Source organism: Eurypyga helias, unplaced genomic scaffold (genome assembly GCF_000690775.1).
Source record: "Eurypyga helias isolate BGI_N326 unplaced genomic scaffold, ASM69077v1 scaffold3135, whole genome shotgun sequence".
Lineage (NCBI taxonomy): Eukaryota > Metazoa > Chordata > Aves > Eurypygiformes > Eurypygidae > Eurypyga > Eurypyga helias.
Genome location: NW_010251873.1, coordinates 1 through 19,670, shown reverse-complemented (window position 1 = coordinate 19,670; position 19,670 = coordinate 1). Strand labels below are relative to the sequence as shown.

At 40.9% G+C, this 19,670-nt stretch overlaps 1 protein-coding gene across 1 annotated transcript in view; it reads left to right on the top strand.

Moving 5' to 3' along the window:
* The window catches only part of LOC104510013 (cytosolic carboxypeptidase 4-like), a gene marked incomplete at its 3' end in the record, with an annotated part of 36,023 nt that extends 20,878 nt beyond the window's left edge, over positions 1 to 15,145 (top strand). The window contains exons 10-13 of the mRNA XM_010152143.1: positions 284 to 432; positions 3,657 to 3,744; positions 11,454 to 11,598; positions 14,992 to 15,145. Coding sequence (XP_010150445.1) covers positions 284 to 432; positions 3,657 to 3,744; positions 11,454 to 11,598; positions 14,992 to 15,145 — 536 coding nt within the window. The remainder of the gene's footprint in view (positions 1 to 283; positions 433 to 3,656; positions 3,745 to 11,453; positions 11,599 to 14,991) is intronic.
* Positions 15,146 to 19,670: the final 4,525 nt, after the last annotated feature.

Sequence of the window (19,670 nt, the reverse complement as noted above, 5' to 3'; positions counted from 1 at the left end):
TTGGCCAGGGAAGCAGGTTATATGAGGCAGAGCTTATCATGCCCCCCAGTGCCTAGATGCCACGAAAGAAGCAGGAGTGAGAAAACAGAGCTCAAAATGTTTTGAGGTGATTAACATAGTGTGAGTATTTAATGGTGTGTTTGGGCACCGCTGGTTTGATGGTGTTCTTTGACAGTCCCAGGATATTAATGCATTTGGTTACATAGACTGTTCCCATCAGCAGGTTCAGTGGTAGAATAGTGAGGGGTTCATGGGCACCATTTTTTCTGGTCTTCCTTTGCAGGTTGGAGTATGACTTAATTATGAATGCAGATGTGAACAGCAACCAGCATCACCAGTGGTTCTACTTTGAAGTCCGTGACATGAAACCAGCTGTTCCCTATCGCTTCAATATTATCAACTGTGAGAAGTTCAATAGCCAATTTAATTATGGTATGAGTTTTTGGGGAATTGGGGTAGTCTCCTGTTCACAAGAATATCTTTAATTCATAAAGATTTTGAACTTTTACGTCTGTAAGTGTAAGGGAGACTGTAAATTTAATCTTATCTCTTCTGAAATCCACTGAAAGTTACATTAGATTGGTCAAAGGACCCTTCTCTGTCCCCAAGAGGTCTGTGGAGTAAGCTGAATATTTGGATTTGTGGGGAAAAAACCTGCCATTTTTGTGTTTAGAGACCAGAACTGAGGAAGAATAGCACTGGGGTTGAGAGACAGGAAATAAGACTATCTGTTGGAATTGAATGAACAGCATAAGATTGGAGAGTTCTTCTAAGATTTAAATAAATGTCGATAATCCTCAAACAAATATTCATAATTCTTTGGGCTTATCCAGAAAGATGTTTTTGCCTTTAGACCTACTGAGACTCCTGCTTCTATTAATGATAAAAAAATTCTGTTCCTGCCTGTCGTTGATCTCCTGTCGCAGTCTGTGGTTCAGGAGGAAGGTGGCATTGCTCAGAAATAGGCAAGGCAAATACCAGCTTTCAGTGCCTGTTTTAGAAGAGAAATTATTTCTTCTGCATGGAGACTGTGGTTTGAATCCTTAGCTGGCATAGGCTAGATTTTTATTTGTTTCCATGGAGCTGTGTTAATTTACACCAGCTCAAGACCTGACTCGGAATGCTTAATAAGCCCCTAATATCAGACTTTGCATTCCTCTGAAGCATAGAGGAATGTGGATACAGCCTTTGACACCACCAGGAGAACTCTCTCAGGATCAGTGTACCCAAACCAAATAGCACTAGGAGCTAGAATGGCTTGTCACTTGTATTTGTGAATCTGGCCAGATGAATGGCATAATGAATTATAAGGCATTTGCCCTTTAACCCTAAGGGCAAGAGTTCAAGTATTAATATAGATCCCAAGTGAAAGTTTTCTTTATTGTCATTTTATTCTGCTTCCCTGAATTACTAAACAATTCAGTGTGGTGTGTCTGGTAGCAGTCTGAGAATGAAGTATGTTGAGGTCCTCATAGAAACCCTAATACAACCTGTGATACAGCCACCAGCAGCTTCGTAGCTCGAGATTCTGGCTGTCGGTGGTGGAAGGTTGCTTGTCATCTGCTAGTTTGGCTGTTGTCAGCGTTTGTAATCGCATTTTGCACACCTCAAATTGTACATGACTCACATGTTCAAGCATGCAATGAAAAACGTATTTGGAAGAAAAATGTGAAAATATCACCCGGTGTAAGGAGGCTAAGCCATGGCTTACTTTTGTATGGCTCATAGGTGGGATTGGCTGTTGAAGTAATTCTCCTGTGGGTTACTTCTGCTGCTCGGAGAGGGCAGTGAAGCTCTAGCTTATCTAGCTTGGCTGAGCGAGGTTCACTATCCCTTCCAGCACATGCATAATATTTACACAGACTGTTGGTAAGAGATGTTGTTTATTCACTGTGTTCCCTCTGCACTTTCCTGGGCTAATGCCCGTGCCATAATACTAAAAGCTTCCAGTGGTGATGTAATGCCAGAGTGCCATGGGTGGCAATACTTTACAGCTCCTGGTTACTGATCTGTTTTGGATTTTTTTTTCCCCCATTCTCTTTTGCTCTTGGTTAGATGGCACTGTGCGATTTTCAAATCGGCAAAAAGGGTATTTCATTAAATAGTTGTGACCAGGAGCAGAGCAAGTGAGGAGGGTGCAATCTTACACCTCTCCTTCCCCTTTTTCCACCACCATACTCTACCATGGGAAACAATCAGATTTTGTCAGAAGCCTGATTTGTGTTTGATTTCTAAAAATTAGTATTTCCCTAGGGCAAGTTGGAAGGGAAAACTAGTATTTATATGTATATTTTCAATTAAAATGAGATGGCAGACCAGTATCAACCATTGCTTGGAGGCAGTGGGGGTGGGTGGTGTGGGGAGGCATGTCCTTTGGACTCTGAGGAGGCCAGGAAATGAAATTTGGGATGTTGAGAACACTGCGGACCCTGATCTTCATATCCCTTATCTGATGAACTGGGCTTCTGAGCAGGTTTGGATTTTGAAATTCAGTGTGGCCCGTGTCCTGGAACCAAACACAGAATTGCTGTTGTACATAGCTCATGGCACTAGTTTGGGAAACTGCTATATAGAGGTTACTCCTAGCTGTAGGCTAGTTAGGGCTACCCCACACAGCAGCCAGAGGTGAGCTGGAAAAGCATGTCTGCTCTTATACTTGCCAGCTCTTAAAGCACTGGAGAGTTAAACAGAGAAACCCAAAGGAAGAAGGGAAACTGAATAGATGCTTATGGAAATATGTCATCGGTATTAACGATTTTCAAGTGACACCTCCAAGTCAAGAGAAGGCTCAGGGGGCAATGTATCGACCTGCATAAATACTTGAAAGGATGTTTCTCCCTTTCTTAAATACAGAAGTGCTGCCATCCCCCCTGCACCCCCACCTCACCAGGGACATCCTGTGCAGAGAGCTTTGCTGGGGAGGGCAGGATCCTTGCCGTACCTGTAAAGGAGCAGGCAGGTCTGCAGAGCAAAGGAATTTGATAGAAAAACTGCCTGCAGATGGACTGGTTTCACAGAGCTCTGAGTAATGTCTATCCAGCTCAGATCAAAAGAAACCTCATACCTCAGGGCATGTAATACTAATATTTTGGAGGTCAGGAAGAAGTCATCTTCTGATACAATATAGTACAAAGAAGCTGTTGTTATCAGCATTTATGACACATGGGTATTAGGACTAATGGCAAGTTTAAAACCACCTAGTTTTGTTTGCTACTTTCTGAAGGTATGGTACTAGATGCACCATGGTTCTCCAACGTTGTGGGAGGATTAAGGTTCCAATAGTGGTGCAGCCAAGCATAAAATATTGGACTAAACAAATTACTGATCTTGTTGATACCTTGATTCCTATATGTTTCTTCTTTTCCTTCCTCTGTCTGTTTGTAAACAGAGGAGCTTGAATTCTGCCTTTGCAAAGGCCAGGAGGATAATTTATTTTCTGATTAATTCCATTCAGCTCAATACTTCCGGAGGTGTATTTTGTACAGACATAGCTATATCAGAACAGAACATGGGGTGATGGGAAATGTATTTACTTTGCATAAACTATCTGCAGAGAGAGCACAGACAAAATAATGATGCTGCTTGTTTACCCTTTTCCTCTCTCCCTTTTCCAGCCAGGGAAGTCATGTCATTTGAAACTCTCTTGTTTTATGTAGGCATGCAGCTGGTCATGTATTCAGTGAAGGAAGCTCTCCAGGGCAGGGCTTGCTGGCTTCGGGCAGGCCATGATATCTGCTACTACAAGTAAGTCCATTTGTGGTGAATAATTTGTGGTTTCCTTTCCCCTCTGTTGCCTTCGTGTTAACTATATTGATGTTGATAACGTTTGACCATCAGTGCCCCCTGTTTCTTGTCGCTAAATCAGTGCTAGTTCAGTCTGTTATGTGTTTCCACCCTCAGAAAACACCTGCAAGTGAGGTCTCACTTACTAGATGCCTGGGGAGAAACAGGGCATGAGCAGAATTCACTTCCCCAGGAGGAAGAAAAGGAATGGGGGAAGTGCTCAAACCTGGCTGATGTAGCCAGGCATACAAGGAAGCTTAACCCACAGGGTAGTGATAGGTAGTCCAGGAAGAAATGAGCCAAATGGGATTGTTGCTTGACTTTTGCAAGAGGTGTAGGAGCTGAGGAGCTAAAGAAAGGGTGAGTATACACAGGACATGTGTGTATTATATATATACACCTGTATTTATAGGTAGAAACAGACATATACAAGTACACCTTCATTTGTTTGTGAATCTATCTCTATACATTAATATCTTCAGCAGCTTCCCTTCTCTGCAAAGCAGGAGCTCAAATCCTAGAAGGCAAACTGCTCTGTGGACCACAGTTTATTGATGTCACAGCACTGTTTACAGACCCTGTCCTGGTAGCAGAAACAGTAGGGATGAGCCTTACTCACAGTCATACAGGAACTTTTGTCTTTCTATTGGGGTTAGGCAACAGAGGTGGTAAAGGATTTCGGACAAGCTCTGGGCTGAGATTTATGAAAATGCCCTGTTTCAGGGTGTTTCTGCAGTGTGTCAGAGCCTCAGAAGAAAAACACTAGGTTGGTCTCATCTTTAACTTGTCTCTGAGCTGGAGCTTGTCTCACGTGAGAAACATGATTCACCGGGGTATCTCATTTTCATGCAGAAAACAGATCCCTAATTCAATCTGGCTGTGCAAGTCAGATCCCTGATTCAATCTGCCTATGGAGATTGGGTTTTCAGTAGGTTGAAAGAAACCCTGTTTCTTTTTTTTAAGGCTTCCAAAATGTTATCTGTATTACCTACAAACTATTTTAAAGGTGAGAATGGGACGGTTTTCAGGACTAGGACAATTGGTATGTTTTGACTTAGAAAAATCTGTGCAGAGTTTAAGGCTGGGGGACAGAATTACAGGTGTGAGTAAATATATTTGCCTGAGGTCTCGTGAGTGGGATGTCTGGGAATGATGCAGCCTGGGGTGGTGCAAGCATGAAGAGGAGCGCTGCACTGGAAAAAAAGAGGTCGCATGTTTAGGATGAATTACAGTAGAAGTGCACATACTTTGTAATCAAATACTACAGCATTTGGTGTTAGCTATTTTATCCTGGACTTACCTGTCATGACCTGAAAGCTGGGGCTGAGAATGCCTGAATGACAATTTATTATTTGTTTGGGATTTTTTGCGCTTCTGATTATTTTTTTTTTTTCTATCGTGATTCCTGTTCAGTCTGCATCACCAAAATGCCTCAATGTCTCTGGACTCCATGGGTACTACATTAGGCACTGTATAAACAACCCAAATCTCTGGTCCTTGCCTCTAATACCTTGCAGTTGAAGCACAGGGCTTGGGCTACCCAGTGACTGCAGATGGGCAGGGTAATACAAGAAACCAGAAAGGTGTTAACACAGTTAACACTGATAGTTGTCTGGCATGGTAAGTAGTGCTCTCACGACACAGCGGAGCTTTTCGGATATTCTAAAGGATACTCCTTTCTTTGTGAGCTTATGTGATGAGGCTGATTTTAGGAACTCATGTGAAATAATGGGCTTTTTCTCTGTAAGAAACTGTATTTGTGTTGTAGTTCACAATTCTGCTGTTAAGTTCAGAGGTGGCTTTGTTCACAAGTGGATTTGATGAGACAATAAACCCAAACAGTGACAGTGGGCTGCCTTCCAGAAGTAGCAGAGCTCAAACTTTTGTTTATACCAAAAAAAATCCAAGTCATCCCAAAGATATGTGTTGATTTTTTTTTTTTTTTTTGGTGAGGGGTTGAGCAGTGCTGAAGGCTTAGATTTATCCTCTCTCAACCTAGCATCTTGCCTGTAGCAATTTCAGTAGCTATTTTAATTTGTTCCACGTACTCCTCACTAACCTTTACTCACCTAACCTTTTCTACCTTTAAGAGCTAATGTACTGTGGGGCAGTGGCTTCCTTTTCATGCCTGTAACCTCTGGCTTCTGTGATTATGGGCTTCTCATTGGGCAATCTGGCCAACACGCTGATTACCGAAGCAGTGGCTTCTCATGTCATTAACAAAGCAGTTATTGTGCGGTGATTAAACAGCAGCTGACTTCCGAGAGTAAGCCACGATTGTACAATTAAGCCTGTAATCAGATTCTTGTTCAGAGCATGTGAGAGAAGGCAGTTTTATTGATTTGGAATATTCTGTTTTCCAACTGTACATTGAATTAGATGTCAACATATTCATCTAGGATAACTAACTGTTGTGTGTCTCATTTACTGTTTAGTCTTGGTTACTCATTTTTTGTAAATACAAGAAGGCGCATACACACACATATATCCACTTTCACCTCTTCTGAAACTACAATCTTTCTATTTCAGTGATTATAGGAGAGGTTCCCAGTCATGAGAAGTTGTATGTGGGAGGGAATGTAAAGCATGTATGCTTGGGATTGCTCAGAACAGGAGGCGATGGAATTGATACTGTGATATCATGCTGCCTGTGTTTTGGGGAAAGCAGCTCACTTCATTTCCATTCATCCTGGTCACAGATATCCTGGGGTGGGACTGGCATGTTTTTGAAGGGAACCTCATCCAATTAGTTTTACCAGGAGTTATTCGTAAATATGGGAAAAGTGTGATGTTACAAAAATAAGGAGGAACTCAAAGATGCCCCTAATTTCTTTTGCCGCAGGGTTTTTATTGAGACCAACCTCTGAGCTGAAGGACAGTGGGAGGAAAGGCCCATTTGTAAGATGTCTGGGTGATGCACGTTGGCTGATCTTTTCTGACAAGTTCAGTCATAAAGATGAATGTTGTGGCACAGCTCTGTCATCGTGCACCTTTCCCATATGTGTCACGGGAGTTTTTATGTTACGGAGAATATTAGCAGGGCTCTTGTCAAAAGGAAGCTGAGTGACACTTCTGCTCTATTTTATTGCCTCTCTGTGAAGAGACAGGATACACTCATGATAAACAGAGTTGCAGTTACTAGAAGATCATTTAATTTACTTGCTATCTTGCAGCTTTTATGTGCTGAATAATATTCCTTTCTGGCAAATTATTTAAGGAACAATGGCAGCATGCTGAATTGGTGACAGTGTGCTTGTGCCTTTGGTTTCATGGCTCATTCTGAGCATATTATCTAACCTCCTGCTTTTTCAGACAATAGTCAGCTCACAGATAGTAATGAGGTACGTGAAGTGTTTTGTTCTCAGATCGCCACTAGAGACTTGGCTGTTTGGTGATCATAGTGGTGTCAGAACTAGGTCTTCTCTTTTCAGCATCTTTATAATCACATTAGATTAAATCATCACCATAGCATTAGCAGGCCACCTCTCAGTTCTAATGATCTCTACAAGAGGGGGCTGAGACACGAGTCTCAGTCTGAGAGCACCTGACCTTTATAATATGACTGAAGGTTTTAATAAAGAGATGGCTGTGGGAATATTCTGCTTCAGATGGGATTCTGCCTGCAATCTTGACAATAAAGATATCTTAGCATTGATTTGGTGCTTGAAAGGGGAGCTGTGTTCTGCAGTTTGCAGTTTTCAATGTGTCAACCTCCAAAATAACAGCTATGCCCCTAAGTTCTTCAATACTTTTTGTTTATAAAATGAACCAAGGTGTTACTAAATCATAATGCACTTAGCAGCCACACTTGGACATGTGAGAAGTTCAGGGCATGTAAGATGAAGATACCAGACTCCAGATAGAAGGATTTTGGACAAAGGAAATGCATCAGGAGATTAGGAGTGATAAATAGTTTGTCCTGTTTGGACTCTGTTTTGAAATGGGATATTTATATTTTCTTCTACCATTTTAATCTATGATGATACGAGGCCATATTCCTTCCCCTACCAGTGCTTTTTACTATACTAAATGCTGCAGATGGGAAGCCTGAAGATCAGATGACCAAGGGATGTTCTTGTATCATTTGGTGCTTTTGAATTCCTGAGTCACAATCCAGCTCCTTTACTGACCTGCCTGTATCTTTGGCCAAACGTATCTGTGGCCAAGTGACGCTTGTCTGTGTCTGTTTCCCCATCTATAAAGGATGGAAAATTAGAGTCACTTGTCTGCCACACAAAGAATGGGAATAGATAAATGGGAAGCAAGTTTTAATTAGATAATGTCTACAAAGGTATTTGAAGCTCACAAAACTGTCGTGCAGAGTAAGTGATAAGAAGTATTGTAATTATTATTAATTAACTTTCCAGGACACCTATGCTAGAGGTATACTACCCGTACATTATTTCTGAAGGAGAACAGCAAGCAAAATGATTTAACTATTATAAAGTGACTGAAAGGCACAGTAGATACAGCTTGCATGATGATTAAAAAAACCCCTCACTTTGGTCTCTTATTTTCTTTCCACTAATCATTGTATTAATTTCCAGTGAGCATGTGAGACTGAACATTTTCTGAAAGAGAACATGAATAAGGTAGTGAGCACCAGGTGTTGCTAGGGTATTTTTTTTTTCCCCCTCCTCTCTTCCTTGCTTGTTTGTTTGGGCTTCATGCTGGTATGGTAGAGTGTTGTGATGGAAAAGGGGTGAGCCAGATGGAGGAACAAGGAGGCAAAAGAGCTATCTCAGGGTGACGGCAGTAGAAGGGAGAGTGAGGCAGGAGGAAAAATGCTATTTTTTTAGGTTTCTTTTTAAAAGATTCAGAGCACACTGCATTGCATGATGGATTGCGCGGAGACCATATATACGCAGTAGGAATACATGATCATTTACAGTCTTTACACACAAGTGGTTTGTCTTTTCAGTGCATGAGTGAAGAATGTTGAAGCCTCAAAGCCACTTGTAAGCTTCTTGTTACTACCAGATAGCTTGCTATAGATTGAAATACCTGTTCTGGGCAGGTGGTTTGCTGGAACAGCAGAGATGCTCAAACCAAGAATGAAATGTGCTGTTGAGCAGTGTGAGCACTGTGCATCCGTACCCTCAGGATCGTGCGATCTGAACACCTTCGGGGTGAGAACTGTTATCTACCAGTGTAGCATCAAGGTTGGAGGTGTCTGCTGCAAAACCCCTGGGTTAAGTGGCTATTTTAGACAGGAGAGAGGCTTTTGGCTGCAAAATTACAGACTGTAGAGGGAGAAGCCTTTGCTGGAGCATTAGGGACAGGAGGGAATAATGTGTATGTAAGATATTTAGGCAGTATCTGCCTGCAAAGACCTGCTTCCTCCCACATCTCTGACTACAAATGTGAATTTTGGAGGGGAGGACTCAGAAGATCACAGTACTTTATAACAGTTCTTTCTGAATAAGGTCATTTAACCTTGCAAGTGACATTGAATATAATAGAGGCTGGGGAGATGAGTACTTTCCTTATGCACTATAGAAAAAATGATTCTTAATTATCCTTCACTGTCAAAACGAACAGGAACTAGATTAAATATCATTGTTCTGACTTAAAAAAAAAGCCTCAAATCTTGGATCCACTAAAATACATGTATAATAGCTAAGTAGATGTTTCTTTATATGTTGGTTCATTGTATATTTTTTTCTTTGTCCAATATTAAGGTAGTTTATTTACAAAAGATGGGTTGAAGGGTTCAGCTGAGAATAAAATCATAGGCTTTTCAGTTTACCACTGTGACTTGGTGTCCCCGTACTATCTATTGATCCAGTCAATATCACTCACCCCACGTGCTCCTAACTATTAAATTCAGGTGAAAAGCCAGCAGCATTGTTTTGTGTCTTCCTTGTGAAAAAGAGCTGATTATTTTGGAGAATTTGACAAGAATAATTATCTCTTCTCACCACCCCTTTGAATAAAAATGAACAGCCACAAAATAAACCAGTACTGTAAATTTCAGAAGCTGAAATTGCATCTTTTGGTTGCTGCTTCTATTTTGCATTTTAATGCAACATTGATGATAACATTTGTCAAAGAAACCTCACAGTCCTTCAGAATCAGAAGATTCGGCAACAACATAATTGGTGCAATGTGGGAAAAATATTGTTTGAAATGTATTTATGGATGCAATTTGCTGTGAGGCTTCTCCTTAAAGTGCATGAATTGTCTCTTCATCTTTGCTGAAAGAAAACTTTCTTACTCAGCCTGAAGTCATCTCTTCAGCAGATTGTCTCCTGCAAAAGATCTGTTCTTGGAGCTAGATTGAGAAGCTCACTTTGAGAATCTGTAGCTTTAATGAAGGGAGCGTCAAGGACCTGAGTGCACTAATAGACATTCGTGACCCTGAGCAGCCTCACCCAGGGCCTCTGCCCGCTTAAGCTCTGTCCTGACCATTCAGTCCCTGTCTGAGCTCTGTTGTAGCAAGGCTCCACCTCAGTGACAGATTTGTCTCTGCTTGGCTGTCAGTTCTTGTGATCTGGGTCCTGACCCATGGACTGACTTCCTGGCTTGACCCAGGCCTGCCACATCACCATGAATTTGACTGATCTGGATGCATGGTTGAACCTGTCTGCCATCCCTGAGTACCCCTATGTACTGGGGAAGGGGACCATGGCTGTTGAGGTCCCTGCCTTGCTGGCTTCCATGTCAAGATCAGCTGCCCATATTTTAGGGAGCAACTGCTCCCTGCCAGAGAAAGGCTCAAGTCTTTGAAAAGGGAGGGATCCAAAAGGTTTTTGTCAGTTCACAACCTGCATATCTGTATGAGGTCATTTTTTCTCTGTGTGCAGTATCCACCCAAACCCACTCTCTTCCTACTCAGGAAAGAGCCTTTGATATTTGAAATCTTTTTATGCATGTCTTTTTTTCATTCCTGAAATATCCCTTTTCTTTCTCTGATGGAACTGAATGGCTAGTTTGGTAGCGTAATCATGTTTTCAGAGTCTCCAGGTTTTCACAGAATGCTTTCACGCAGCATTGTTCAGGGCTGTGATTAGGTATTTGCATCTCTGAGCAAGATAATTCAGGTGCTGGAAGTAATACAGTAGTGTTAGTTGAATGCAAGAGTTTAAATACATCTGGACTATGATATATGAACAAGTATTACCTGGCTTCTCATTTGCACCTTCACAAAAGGAAGCTCACTGTTGTTCTCCTGTGAGAGAGCTCCCACCCATTAGCAGCATGGGACTAGCTGCGACTGGCTCTGCCAGTACTGCCACACGCAGTTCTGCCTCTTAACTCCCTGCAGCTCTTTGGGTACTGTGTGAATCCCAAGGCACCCTTCAATCCGGTGTACCACCTTGGTCAGTGGTACTTACCATTGTGATCCTGTTCTCACCTTTGTCTAAAGGAGCCATGGTTTCTCTAACTTTCCTTCTTCTATACAGACTAGGTGCATTGCTGTGATACTAGGTGGTGTTTAGCGCTGTTACCTTTTTTTGGTACCCGTTCATCACTGGGATTGGGTGATTGTACTTGGGGTCTTCCCAGTCTTGATACAATGACTGATTGAGTTTGGAGACCATCTACAGTATAGGATGAAAGCTCATTCAGGGTGGACGCTTCTCTGAATGTTTCATTCTCTCACAGCTACTCCAAATGTGCATCTAGAAGTGAAAACCATCTACTTCTCCCCTCTTTTTCTCTTCTAGAAACCACTACCGCTGCAGTGCAGCTGCAGGAGGAGGTGTGAGGGGAAAATTCTACTACACACTCACCTTCAGCATCAAGTTTCCTCATAATGATGATGTCTGCTACCTGGCCTACCATTACCCCTATACCTACTCTACAATGATGGTAATATTGATATGTCCACTTACGGGTTGGAGATGCTTGGGTATATGTAGATTATGAGATAGCATAGAGGGCTATTTTCATAGACATTTAATGGTTATGATGCTTTCATTGCCTTGTTTGCAACTGCAGCCCCTGCCAGCTCTGAAGCTCAGAATGCTGTAGGAGAAAAGAAATTTCTGTATGGGATAAGCTGTGGTACAAACCATTAGTTCTTATAACAGTCATAGCACAAACTAAAGACGTACTTAGAGTTGCAGGATCTTCCTTCTGAAAGGGGTGGGAAGCAGGGGGTAAAGCTCATGGTAACTCGGAAGCAAATGCTGCCTGTTCTTCCTTCTGACAGGGTAACAGCTCAGCACTCAGGGCTGTACCCAGCAATACCACAGTGCTGGACCTCACTTGAATGCTTGCTCAGCTGTTTCCACTGTGCCGGTTGGACTGTCAGCAGGCATTTGTGAAACCCCCACCAGTGCTGTCAGTACAGAAACTAAAAGAATGCAAGTCCAAGGTGTAAATTATATTATTGTGTTTTACCAAGTTTTTTTCCTGGGAAAGGATTTGTTTTCTACAGCCTTTTCTGGCCAGGCGTGGATGGTAAGGGAATTTTCTGGGAAATGCATCCAATGTGCTTTCTCTATGATTGATGCAGGAGAGCCCAAGGTCTGAAAGGAAGTTAGGATGAAAGAAGGGAAATTAATAGTTCTGGGAGTAGCTTTGCTTTGTTGTTAAAGATGAGAAAGATGTTACTGAAAATTAAGATGTAGTTCTAGTACAGCAGTTCCCCTTCCTTCTTCTCTCAGCTTCCTTTGTGCACCCCTGTTCTCTGGGCAATAAATGCTGATATGGGTTGGTGATGTTTGGGCTCACTCTGCTTTTAAAACGGTATCAGTTTGCCATTACCAGATGTTAAAAACTATGCTTGCAAGGGGAACAACGTCCTCTCCCACTTACTAGCCATGCCAGCATAGTTAGGCTTAGATTAATTCCCACTGAAGCAACAGTCTCTTGTCAACTGCTTTGCCTCCCATTATAGATGTTCAAAGAAACTGCTTCCAAGAACTCGGATAGGGCCTGTCAAGCCTTCACATTCCAAAATACGCCTGCTAGCTCACTTCTCATTAGTTGCTTCTCAATATCAGTGAGGAAGAGAGTATGCTCCTGTAGAGGGGTTTGACTTGTAGCCTTGAAGGCATGTACGTACCAGCAGTCTGCAGGAGAAAAAACAAACGCGGTACTGAAGAATTGGGTGGACTTTTTTGCCACCGTACTTCATCACTGAAATGCAATGCCTCGTCATTATTTTACTGTTATTGATTTATATCTTCTGCTGGCACAAAACAAGAGAGATTTTGAGAGTTTGTATGCTCTAGGAATCCCTGAATATCTCACCTGCTTGTGAATGAATACAACAGAGATTAAAAAGATGTTAATCCTAGACTTGCAGGGCCAAGTATTGAATTATTTCACTGCATCTTCAAATAAAATGCTCGTTGAAATTAAAGGGAATTTTGGCCAGGAAAAGTTTAAATGAACTCAGACTCAGTAAGGACCATAAAGTTTGGTAAATGGGAATTATGGATGGAAAAGATTGATAGACAGTCATGTCCAGCTCTTTAACCAAAGCAAAGTTGTTGCCTCTAGTAATTCTAAAAGGCTTCTCTGCATGTAGTAATTTAAAATGTCGAGTGATGCAATTTACACATTTTCATGTTACATTAATTTCCACAGTAAATAAACTAAATCAGGTTTGTGGACCAGTAGATTTCATTTTAAAGCATTTGTCCACTTGTGAAGTATGTCAGTTTTACATATCAGTAATAAATTAAGTGATTATGAACCCAAGGGCTCAATTAAATACATAGTGCTTTGGGGAAGAAGATAAACTTGTGTATAGAGTTAGTAATTTGAATAATGGTTTTAAAGATCATATATATTTAATAGTTACAGGCATTTTTACAGGAAATACATATTGCAGAATCCTGTTTGGACTGGATGTACTCTGCAGTTCATTACTTTTTGTCCATTAGTAATTACATTTATTTTATGAACAGTAATTTATCTATTTTTACATCAGTGTGTTAATTGTTTGGATATCTAACTGAAATCTCTGTGGCAGCTATACCCAATTAAGTTTCACTGGGTACCAGGAACATAAGTAAAGGATTATATTGAATCCTCTGTATTTATGAGAGCTTTAGATGCGTCTAATAATTGAATTTATTTTGTAGAGCAGTATGTTAATTGTTTTATGACATAGATGGCTGTAAATTTCAGTTCTGTGTTTGCATACAAATGGATACTGGGAAAGCAGTCCGAAAGACGGCAAGCTCCAAGGTTTGAGGAACAGGAATGTCTTGTCCCATAAACATTGGTTAAAATTTAGCCTTGACTTGCAAAGACAAAGTTTCCACGTAAGGGTTGTTCAGTGAATTGGTGTGTTTTAGGTAGTGCTGTTAGGACAAGTGTGCATACTGTACTATATCACTGGAGAGACAACTGGTGTTCTACAACACTTAGCAACACACTCTGATGGGATTACTTACACTACTCTTCCCACTTGCAATTAGAATGTAAACAGAGAACTACACATCATCTGGTGTGTGGGTGACAAATGGCTAAGTGTCTAATGAGACAATCGGAGTTTATTCCAAAAAGTAATTTTTCTTAAGCTGCCAATTTGTTTACTCAAGTTTCTCAAGAAGCTCTTGGACTTAAGAATTCTTTAAAACTGCCATAAACTCTGCCACAGGGAGGGGAGGAGGGAAGAAAATATTCTTTTTAAATAACTTCTTGGAAAGATGCTCTTCAAATTTCCCACTATGGATCGTACCAAATGTTTCAATGTAAACTTTTTGGCTGCCTTTAGTATAGAGTTCTTCCTGAGTTTCACTGGCATGTGCTTGACAGCTAATCAGTCAGTTCTATAAACTCACAAAAATGGTGAGTTTTCTCATGTTTCTACACAGTCCCTATTAAAACATAAGGAGTAGGCAGTGCTCTTTTAGACTTCACGTATGCATAGAAATTCCTTTACCCTACTAAGAAAAGCACCTAGGAACTGTTCAGGTAAACTCATAGAATAGTTTGGGTTGGAAGGGATCTTTAGAGGTCATCTAGTCCATCCCCCTGTCATGAGCAGGGACATTTTCCCCTAGATCATGACATAAGAATAAATAGTCCTGTGCAGCTTCAGTCGACTGACATGTATCCTGAATGGCTTGTGCGTATTTGTGGGATGTAAAAGGTGATGATATTAACTGGCAGAAGAGAGAAGCTGGGAAATTAGCAAGAGTTGAGATTAGTATCAATAATGACACACAGCTAGTGGAATAAAATCAGATTTTATAGACCATGAGCTCATTTGTAAATCTGCTTCCCTGCTTCTTTTCTCAGTCCCATCTTGATATCCTGAAACAAAACAGGAACCCCAAGAAGGTTTACTGGAGGCAGCAGACGCTCTGCCAGACGCTAGGAGGAAATCCATGCCCATTGCTCACGATCACTGCCATGCCAGAATCTAAAAAAAGAGATGACTTGGAGCAATTCTGTAAGTAGACAAATGAAGCATTAAGAAAGATGCTGGCGACTTGCGGTCGTGTCAGCAGTGTCAGTGACAACCTGTTTTGGGAATATGTTGATTTTCTTGCCTTTCTCACTTTGGGAAAAGAAATCTAAATATGGAGAATAGCCAACTACAACACTTTTTAAAATTGCATATTTACATGAAAGGGGAAGGAGAGCTGTGACACCGTTTGTTTTCACTTAACTATTTCAGATTAATAAAGAAAAACTTGAAGTTCAGTATCATATACCTCCAACAGAAGAAGACGTATTAAAATAACCAGTTCAAAGAGAAATTTGATTTTTTTGTTGTTGTTGCTGATGTTCCACATTGAAATGATTTATTTATTTTGATCTCTCAAACTTGCAAGAAAAAAAAAGTGACCCTTTACCAGCTGTGGACAGCTTTTGATGTGTTCTGGTCAAACTCCAGCTCATCCAATGTGCTGGGTAGATCCATCTGAACACAATATAGCTCCTTGCATTCTGTTAGAGTCCTAATTGATGGTGTAATATCTAATGGTAAATGTTATAACTGTGATGTTATATGTAGAGTTGGTTATTTTTCACTGTGAAAGTCAAAGATTTAGACCTTCAGTGGCCTTGATTCACAAGATTAATGTAAACAAGATTCTATATTCAACAGCAAGTGTTAAGAAGATTCTGGTTTGCCACACATTGGGATAGTTTTGATTTGAGAGCCTGAATGACTAAGTATACATAGATTGACTTGTTTTCTTGAGTCAGTAACAAGGCATAAACTGACTTTTTTTATTTCTGCTCTTAATAAATCTATAACACAGGTTGAGACCTTCAGGGCAGTGTAGAAATTTACTACATCTTAAGCTCTTTGATTAAGCAAATATATATAATTTCACCAAGATACTAGACTAGAAGTATCCAAAGGGATTCTGTGCTATGAACCACATTTCGTATTGCAGAAATCTCCTTTCAGGGCTGTGGGGTGATATGTGAGTTGGACTCCTCATAATGTCCGTGCTACATAACTGAGAGGAACCTCGAATATGAGCGGTGGTGAAAAATATTGCTGTCTTTCCTGGTTCAGGTTTGGAGCACGGTGACTGCAGTTATGCTGACATTACAGTGTAATAGTCCTCATACCTTTTTATTATAATGATCCTATTATTAATTGAGCATTTACCCTGAATTGTCAACTTTCTGAACATAAAAATTCTTTTCTGGGTTGAAATTTTAAAGCAAAATCGCAAAGTACTGGCTATGCGGGAGTTCATAAGGTACATGCATATATACAGCTTAATGGTGAAAACTGGAGGCAGTACACTAAACAGTATACACAGTACACTAGAGTAGCACATACAACACACATTTGGCTGTGGTGGGTCCTGTCCATGCCTGACAGAGAATTCCTGCCATTAAACACTTTTGTTCCATGATAATGATGATATAGAAGAGAAAACCAGTGTGTGTGTGTTGGGGATTGGTTATATAAAAAAGCCTTTGGCACACTGCAGGTGATCACCTGGTTGGATGTTACCTGTTAACAATTTGTAAACCTCATGGCAGAAGGCCTTAATAGGGAAACTGAAAGAAAATAAGTTGGAATATTTTATTAGAGGATCAGAGCCAGCCAGCAGAGATGTACAGTGAACAAGATTTTTCTGCTCACGTGTGTATGGCTTCCAATGAAAGCACAAAGCAACGGCTAAGCTAATGTTTGGGTTTATCAAAGCAAGGACTTGGGGTAGGTCAGTCATGTGATGAGCGAGTGTCCTAAATATTGAATTTGAGTGTGTTTGGCTTTGAATGGAATTTCTGAAAGGTAGTTTTAGTTGTAGGAAAGAAAAAAAAACAATTTCAAAATCTCCATTGTTTTTGTAAACCAGTGCTCTTGCTTTCTTTCAACCCCACCACATGTTCAGGTCTGCAGTCATGCAGATACAGTGATCAGGATCAAGAAAACCTGGAAGAAAATCACAGGCCTGTACCAATGGAAAAAAGCAGGAATAGTTAAGGATATTTGGCACCAGAGACAAGAGGGGAAACAGAACTGCATATGCTAAGAATATGCTAAACTTCATGCCGTCTGCAGTCCATGGGGCTAGCCCTGAACAGAAACCTTATTGTGTCAGGTGTGGTACAGCATGAGGAACGGGTGGTCTCTGCACTCAAGACAATGGAGAGGCATACATGCTAACATGAAGATCGTGAGGAAATGACAGCACAGACCTGACCAGTGCAATAGTATCCCAAGAGCCACGCTGCTTTTAGGGAGTATCATGATACAAATGTGACAATATTCGGAGGCATTGCTATTTTCTGGGGTGCTGTATTCTCAGAGTATAGCAGAATGTATCTTGCAGTGTTAAGAGAGAGACTGGCAGGTTTCCAAAGGTCATTAACCTGTCTGTGAAGACAAAGCTTGGCTTATATATTCAGCATAGATTTGCTGAAATATAAAGTATCTATGGGCAGTTTGGACAGATACTTGTTTTGAATGTTTCAGGCTGTTGTAATATTCAGCATCTGGGCTGAAATCCCAATTATGTGGCTGAAGTTGTCTTTCTTTTTAAGAGAAATAAATCTCCCCTCATTGGTTATAATATGTGAATTCAGTGGGAGGTTGTAGTTCTGACCAAAATTATATGAAGTTGTGCGCTGCTAAACAACTCTTTCTCTAAAGCTTTGCAGTGCAATAACATTGAAGGCTTCCTAGAACTATCCATGAACCAATTGAGCTCAGTCCAAACAGAATACGTCGAAAACCCAGTTTTCTGAACTGAGATAAAAAATGTTTGGTGGAAAGACAGTGAGTGTTGGGGCAAGGCAACACAGTTTCTCTCAAGTTTCCAAGGCTATAAAAAATAAACACCAATATTCTTAGCTGATGAAAATATTTGTTGTTTTATCTAGTAGAACAACAACAAGGCAACACAGCATGTTTTATGCTGTGAGGATGCCTTTGGGCAAATCTGAATAATCACGTATGTGCTTTTTTTGTTTAACCAGCTTAGATAATTATGACTTTTGGGGACGCACTTAGCCTAATTTGTCTTGCTTTTATGTGGCTTTGATCAGCAGTTGCTTCTCAGTTTCCTCGTTTTGTATGTCATGCACTCCTATGGCTGATGGAAGGATCTGTTTGTCAATTCTTTTCATGACAAAAACATAATTCAAAAGCAACAACTTCAAGCTAAATATGAAGGGATCAAATGGTGGGGGGTTTCCCAGTGGTAACTAACTCCCATTGCTTTGTACATACATATTTCATACATATATGAAATATATATTTCATCTTGAAGTGATGTGCAACTTGAGCACTAGGCAACTTGGCACATGGGTAATGAACAAAAATCGATACCTCTTGTTCTTTCCTTATGGTTCTGGACAATTCATAGCTTTCATGAACAATGGTCATTTTGCTTTCCTGTCACACTTCTTACTTCTGCTTTTGTATACTTGTTAACCTGTTCCTTGAGAGATTATTTTTAATAATGTCAGTGGCACAGGTGAAACAAAAAGCTTGCCAGGACTTTGTAGCTGTTGCACATGATTGTACTTAAATACTCTAAATCCTTCTGTAGTATAGACACGTTTGGGGAGGTAAAAAATGTCACTGATGAAGGGACACTGAGTAGGTGAGGAGTGCTGGGAAGACAGCACGGTCAGCCCAGTAAGAGAGCAGTTGGAAGAATTTACTAGGGTATTTGGGGGTGCTGACGGAGTGGGAGCACCCCAGGGATGATGAGGGCACGGTATGCTTTGAGTCAGCTGTGCTTTAGTTTCCTTGCTCAACTCTTTCAGATTAGTCTTGTCAGGCTTTTGATTAATGTGGCCTTAGGATGGTTAAATTTGTCTGAGTTAAATTTATTAACGTGTGCCTTGTTAATAGGAAGCACAAGCCATGCATGCTCACAGGAACTGCACACTCACCGCATACTGAAGGGAAGAAAAATGGGCTGCTGTTTGCCTTCATTATGCCTTGTTTATGTGAGGGGTTGATATTCACTTTAGGCTCCTTTCTCCTTCCTCCTCTTTCTCCCCTTTTTGAGATGGTGGTTTACTGAAGAATTTTTATTAAATGCTCAGCTCTAGAAACTGATATGAAGAAAGAAATGAGCCAGGAACTCTTCGGCTGCCTGTGCTTTGTATCTCGGTCATGCAACAGCACAGTCACAAACAGCACAGCTTCCATTCCCACTCGATCAATGTCTGTAGGGGCCTGAAGACTGCAACGAAGTCTGGGGCTGGGCAGTGGTCCCTGGTGGGCTTTGCAGCTCCATAGACTTGGACAAATAGAAACTGGAGGGTCTCTCTTGGTGGTGGTTGTTTTTGTTTTAAGCTTGCCCTTCCTGCCATCATATGAAGACTGAGCATCCAGCAGGGAGGGATGTCTTTGCTACTTATTCTAACTGCAGTATCCCCCGTAGTCTTGTGATAAAGCCATTAGTTTCCTGATCTGACTGTGTGTGGGAAGCACCAATGATGAGACAAAGGGACTGTTTTGTCTCCTTCGTTATCTGTCTTCATGT